The 7,177-nt window shown below is 46.6% G+C and overlaps 1 protein-coding gene across 1 annotated transcript in view; it reads left to right on the top strand.

Moving 5' to 3' along the window:
- The window catches only part of T265_13006 (hypothetical protein), a gene marked incomplete at both ends in the record, with an annotated part of 17,672 nt that extends 12,813 nt beyond the window's left edge, over positions 1-4,859 (top strand). Inside the window, 2 exons of the mRNA XM_009166740.1 lie at positions 2,450-2,720; positions 4,737-4,859. Coding sequence (XP_009165004.1) covers positions 2,450-2,720; positions 4,737-4,859 — 394 coding nt within the window. The remainder of the gene's footprint in view (positions 1-2,449; positions 2,721-4,736) is intronic.
- Positions 4,860-7,177: the final 2,318 nt, after the last annotated feature.

Here is a 7,177-nt window from a genome sequence, read left to right as displayed (position 1 = left end):
TTGTTTGAGTCGAGTAGTTTGGCCGACACACGAAAACCTGAAGGCGTAGCTTCAATTCGTATCTTTGTCTTTCAACGAATTTTCGCCATCAGCGTGACTGTGATATTGGGTTGACAATTGAACACCGTTTGCCTGCATTGATCTTGGTTGAACCAAACAACGGAACGACTCAAAGATGACGGTATACTGGAATCAAGTCTAATGGAGCTGTTTCAGCACTGAATGCAGCTGTCGTGCCATAGATACCACAAGTGGTTGCATTACGATCGCCGGGTACCCCGAAGAGTCAAAGCTGGAATATCTGAGCTTGAGACGGCTTGTGGTGCACGATCAAATTGAGGTACTGTAAATCAGCGTCATCGTCATCGACAGCATTATATCAACGTTCAACATCGATGCTTTGCTGCCGTACAACCATGAATTAATTGAAAGCCTCATTGTCTAGAAAAGAATAAAGGTAGGCGGGGAATGGACTTAATGCTAGCTTACTACAATCATTCCGAGGTGCCTACACCCCCAGACACTCATTCAGGCAAACTGGATAGAAACTGACAAGACCGCCACTGGCATCGGTTGACAGCCATATCTTGCAGCGTCTCTAACCAGGCGCAGTGAGGATTGCATGGTCCCCATCCTGGAAGGTGAGTAGCACGGACAACATCCAAACGTTTTATGATATCCTTCATACCCCTCTGCCAGGTCGAGGGTTGGTCACCTCTGCTTCCGTCACTCTGAGTTGGACATGGAAAATGGCACCCTCTTCGGCAAGTGATGCTTCGGCATACGCAACACATGTCTCAACCAACGCAGCTTCTGGTGGTAAACACATTCTTCAATGAAAGTACCCGTTGCACAACCGAAAACTCTGATTGCCTCATTACGGATACGCCGACACCAGCCCACACGAGCTATGGTTCTGAGACGACGATTGTCGAACACCTGAAGACGTCTCAGTTCCGCTGCTCGAACAGGTCGAGTCTCACAGCCATACAACAAAAGAGCCCGCATTGTAGCTTGATACACACGTCCCTTGAGATTCAGGGATACACCACTCTAACGCCACAAGTGTCACATTAGCAAACGCGACCCGAGCCTTGAAGGTTCGTGCATTCACCTCATCTGTTTCAATACAATCAGAACAATGCAACTTCCAAGATATGTACAACGCTCCACAACTTCGAGTATCTCTCCCCGGACTGCAAGTGGCGTGTTCAGTGGCTGCAAGACGAACGGAATCATCAGTCCCGAATGCTGGGCCCACAAGAGGAGAGTTATTAATGGGGTGGGGAGAGGGGGAAGAAGTATGTGAATGAGAGAAGGGAGGCTTCACCAGTGGCCTGTTTTCGCTTATCCGCTCTGCTGTATGCAGCGGGTAAGGCGATCCGGCTGATGGCACCACGCGACAGTCGATATGGCATGAGTTTATTGTTAGACATTGGTATCATTGTTATAAATTAGCTGGGATACTGTCAGGGCGCCCACACATAGACAGGAGGACAATTAGGGTCCTCAGTCAAAGCCCTCGGCTCAAAAGCTGAGTTGCAAGCAGCGGTGTTTGGTGGGAAATACAAATGCATTACCATTTCTACGGAACAAGTCGCCACAGGTTCCGGCCCGCAACATGGAGGACCAGGAGAATGTCTCCGTCAGATACCCTTCCGGTGTCTAGCTGCCATACCATCCGAAAGAAGCACGAGGGCTGAAATACTTTCAGGTTGCCCAAGGCTAGACAGGGTCGGGTTCGAACCACGAACCTTCCGGGCTCTAACCAATTGAGCCATCTCGCCTCTAACCGCTGACCTATTGGTATGAGAGACTCTGAGACCCCTCCAGTATAGTTCAATGGGTCGCTGAGGCGCGCAAACCGTCAGACCACGGTAAGGTCCAATCTCTTCGTGATGGCTTGGAGTAAATATTTCACTTGCCTGTGTCGAGACCACCTTGAACTATTGTTAATCGTAGTACTAGAGCTTACTGCACTTCATACGACGGCTCCCTTTTTGTCGGGATCATCGCGGTAGTCAAAACCTGACCCTCAAACAAAGTAAGACTTTTTGTTTTTGGGTCAAAGTATACCAGCAACATCACGAGGAGTCCTAGTCCTAACAAGAGAATCAACTGTGTAGTAAAATGGGTTCTCTGCTATGTAATGCGTAATGGATGTCCCACACAACTAATAATTTCAATCTTAACCAGGTAAAAGACCTGATGTATCATTTTTGCTTTTCTGGCGTTAGACAAACCAGCTCCATTCAGCTCCTTTCGTGCGGCATCACTGCGTGTACTTCGTCAATTCCTCAATGTTTGAAGGCTTTCACTCCCAAGTAATGATGACGAAATTAGCATTACCTGAATACAAAGTTAGGGTACATTGGTCCTGTCACTGCTGGCACACCATTTATATTTGACTGAATTTACCGTATTCTTAACTAATCATTATTTTTTCTAGTCAACTCGAAGCCATTGTTCGTATCGCGGAAGCACAGGCGAAAATGCGCTTGGCACCTTTCGCGAATGAAGCTGACGTTGAAGAGGCTCTGCGTTTGTTTCATGTATCCACACTGGATGCAGCCATGTCGGGTAGTTTAGAAGGCGCTGAAGGTTTCACTTCTCAGGATGAACACGATCTAATTCTGCGCGTGGAAAAGCAATTAAAACGCCGGTTCGTCATTGGCAGTCAGGTGTCTGAGCACGCCATACTGCAAGACTTTACTCGTCAGGTAAGGACAAATATTTCCTCGCTTCGTGTTCAGATTAACGGTAATAGTGTGAGATGATCTCGTGCAATTCGCTGGCTCGAAATGTAATCTTATTAATGCTTGTTCCATTTTTTCCTAAGGGATTTCCCGAACGTGCAGTCTCCAAAGTCTTGCATTACATGATCCGCCGCGGTGAAATCCAATATCGGATGCAGCGACGCATTTTGTATAGAATTAAGTAGTTCCGCTGTTTAATGACTGAAAATCGATGATGGCTAGACTTGGACCACATACAACGGACTCTAGATGTATTTTTATGCGTTTACTATTTTATACAGAACTTATTTCCATTTTAATAATAACCACCGCTTTCTGTTGTATGCTCCTTTGTTTCTGTCGAAATACTGGGCCTTGAAAAGAACAGTCTTGCACGGCATGTTGTTAACTTGATGACCGTACAGCATAGCAAACCTACTGGGTGAGAATTCCGATCATTAATGCAGGTAGTTAGGGGAAGTGTATATCTACGTTGCGTTCTGATAAGTCTTGTACAACAGTTTCTCCAGATGTCACGACTTTAAATTACAGGAGGCATGCGTTCTATGGTTTTCCTGTTATGCAATGGGCTGGTGGTAACAATGTAGGGTTCGGTCAGTGATCCGTTTGACTTATTGGCTGACTGTCGGGGATGTTCGTGTCATGCCTGCTCACCCTGACTGCGCCCGTCGACAGTGACAACATACTCTTCCGCCTATGTCTTCTGATTACAATCATGGACAGGTTGGTACGCAACATTTGAGGATAAGTTGCCTGCCTGGCTTTTTCTTAACAAGATCGGCTGATTTAGAAAGCAACACATCGCTCGGTTCGTCTTGATATTTTTCATTCTCATCGTTTTGGACAAGTAATGACACTGAGTTGGAAATGCTCACAGGCACAGCGGTAGCTCCCATCACCCACCATGGTTTAATCTAAAATGAGATGGGGACAAAGCTTTAACTTGCTTTGTTTGTGCAACTGATCATGTCCGTGATCGATGGGGAAAATCCTTCGGGCGTTAAACGTCCCTTTGAGGTTGTACACATTTGAATACTATCTTGAGCGCTCGTTTTCTCGGTCGACTTGAATAGAGGGAAAAGAAGATGTCAATCGCAGGAACCTGAAGACGTAAAACGGTCGATGTCTACTCAGGCGCACAAAAGCCACAATCCACAAGCGCTTGGGCGAGGTACATCCGATCACCAATCAATATTTCCTCACACGGAACAACTCAGTTGCTGCACAACTGATGATGTCGGGTTTGTAGTTCTGGTATAGCGTTGCCCTTTACCATCCTGTTCGTTCTGGGATGCCGGTCGGTCACCACAACCGAATGCTGATCGGGTACATTTTGGAATAGGTTTTGAAGGTCTTAGTTATGCCACTTCCTTTGTGTGACTGGGGGATCCCTAAGATCGTCGGTAGCATGATATCCCTTCGTTGTATCCCCTCCTGTCCGAATAAGACTCGCGAGCAAGGAACACAGCAGCTTTATTGTGAACAGGCCAGTACAAAAGTCACAAGGGGCCTCACACTGTTTTTTAAGGGTACTTTTGACATTGATCCAAGCTGTCCGACGGGCGTTTAGTGAACACTTATCATCATCGACCATGCCTTTATGAAGTAGCTGAACGCTCATCATGGTCGTGCTTCCGTAGCGTGCCTGAACACTTTGGCCTTTGCTGAATTGATTGAGTCATTGATCGGCCTGGATGCTCGAGATTTGGGTGGAGTTTGAGGGTCTCAGTAGGTTTCGGACGTTCTTGGACTTTCAGGAATTTGACCTTCCTGACACCTTCCTCTTTTGACTTCAACGTAAGCTCGTCGGCGTGGGTTAGTTTGAAAGGGTCCCAGCTGTTTTCTGACAAGATCGGTACAGTGTCTCGGTTGCAGCAATGGTCCGTCTTGGGCGATATATTGAAGTAGTGACTGTTAGTGCTGGTCTTGAAAGACCGAAAGTTTCGCATCACCTTTGGGATCGGCACTTAGTCCGCCTAGCTGATTGACATGCTGATTCCATATCAACATTCCCACCCGGACGCTACAGATCACCTTACCGATTCTTTTGACGGCAACAGTCGAGTTCCGATAGTCTCTCACAGGCTGGGGCTTTTTCCCCTGCTGTAGGTGTTGATGAACACAAACTGCTGTTGAAAGATTCAAACGATTCGTCGAGTCGGTACCCAGGAGGTTAATCTCACAGGCAGCAATATAGACAAAACCACGATCACGATAACCTGCTATCTCCATCTCACCATCAAGTTCATAAATTAATCGAAGCTTACCTGATGCATTTCTGGCGGTGTTCATTGTTGGTCTGGATTTCGGTGATCCAATATTCCTCTTGGTGTGAAGGGAGGCCGTATCGAGCTGGAATAGAATTGTGCTTCCGCTTGCTCTGATTGTAACATACTTGCGACGACCATCGACCTGGCAAGTTTGTGGCAAGTGTTGCGTTAAACCGGGGTTCTGACCGGCTCCGTCTGCTTTATGACCTCCAGGCTTGATTGAAGCTTCCTCTGGCTTTCCGTGTCCGGCGCTGGCTCTCGTTGTGTCCAGGTCAACTTCACACTGAACACTTGTGCTTTTGGTAAGGACACAATAACACAAAATGCCATTCGTCGCATTGCAGCATGCACCGTTCGAAGTCGTCTTGCAACACTGAGAGCAGGGTTGTATAGCAAACACGTCCTGTTTGATTTTCGAAAGGTGCTGGCACTCGTGAGTAATGGACTGCAGCGTCATCTCAGGAGACTGTTCAATCTTGTCAACGGCCTCGCTATGATATCACTTTCTGAAAATCACTGAATGCCACATACGAAAATAAAACACTTCAACTGGTCTTCCGTCATGGTAGAAAACTTGAATTGTTCACATTCGAGATTCACTCTACTGGCATAAGTGATATAGTCTCCGGATTCCCTTTCCGACAGTTTCATACTGTTAGCGAATATTAAACAATGACGAACGCTCACAGAAGATTGTTGAAAGTTGCTGAACGGTTTTCTCAAAGCTGAGATCTCGTGTTCATTGGTGGGATGAGGTCGGAATACCGTGTATGTTCCGTTGTACCGAGTGTTCTGGTCAGTGAGAGCACTCTCCAGGTATCATCTTTGTTCTTCAGTTCGGCTGTGAATATATCGTAACGTCTGAAACGCGAATTAAATGTTAGACTGGCACCAGGCTCATAATGGATGCCGTTGGCGATCGAGTCGACCGAGTTTTCATCTGGAGCGGAGCTTGGTGGTAAAATATTCAGTTGCTGCGTCAAGGTTTTCACCAAACGCATGTATATCGTTTCAGACTGACCTTGTGTAGCAGAACTTTCTTTAAGGTCTCAGCAGTTACTGTCATGGGTCCGTTGGTTTTCTGCGTCAACCAATCTATTGTATCTAATGGTGGTATGGGAAAGACATCCTTTTTCTGTGCTATGGTGAGCGGATGCCCGCCAGGTTTAGGTCGACAAACCTTTGTGAATACTCTCGATTTAGGCCAAAGTTCAGAGTACCACCGAAGAATGCAATCGTAAAATATGATCAAGTAGTCGGCGAAAGCCGGGTGGTTTTGAGCGATACCGTTCGATATATCAGATCGGCTTCTGTCTGTCTCAGTTTGTCATCAATTCAGCCTTACAGCTGGACATAAATGTACAGATAAGTGGATTACATCACGTTTTATCACACGAAAATGGTTTGCGATCTGTCACAATGAATCAAGCGAAATAAGGTACGCAAGTTGACTCAGTCGTGGATGATAACCGAACGTTCAGTTTGGGTTCCAAGTGACAGGACGATAGTTTGATGGAAAAATGTATATAGAGGAAACTACTATAGCTGTTGCTGTATAATCGCATCTAAAATCGTTCAGCTGTAGCACCCTTTCGGTGCCCAACTGCCATGCCACCCGAAGGAAGCACGAGGGCTGGAATACTGCCAGGCCGCCCAAGCCTAGACAGGGGAAGTCGAGCTTTCGGTGCCTAGCTGCCACGCCACCCGATGTCGCACGAGGGCTGGGATACTGCCAAGTTGCCTAAGCCTAGACAGGGGAAGTCGGGTCGGACCACGGACCTTCCGGTCAGTAAATTCGCGCTCTAACCATCTCGCCCCCAATCACACCTAAATGGCAGTACGACCCATTGATTTCCGTGGGAACAGACAGACTGGATCTGCTCCTAGAGTATGATCGACGTTCCGTTTAGACCTATTCTCTACATCCAAAACTCCTTACCACAAACCTGTGCGGTGGTTATTTGACATTTTTTCTATTGAATGCAGCCGTATTCCATATAATCTCCATATACCGGATATTCGTAAATACGTTTCTATGCTCTCTTAACAGTTTGTGTCTACGTGGGAATCTGGCAGTTACTTGCGATTTCGTGTATATCGCCTTTAGATATCTCAGTTGATAGTCTTCAGAACCTCCTTCTTTTCGGTTCA

This window comes from Opisthorchis viverrini, assembly GCF_000715545.1.
Source record: "Opisthorchis viverrini unplaced genomic scaffold opera_v5_30, whole genome shotgun sequence".
NCBI classification, from domain to species: Eukaryota; Metazoa; Platyhelminthes; class Trematoda; order Opisthorchiida; family Opisthorchiidae; genus Opisthorchis; species Opisthorchis viverrini.
Note: the sequence above shows the minus strand (reverse complement) of the source record. Positions and strands in the feature narration are given on the sequence as shown.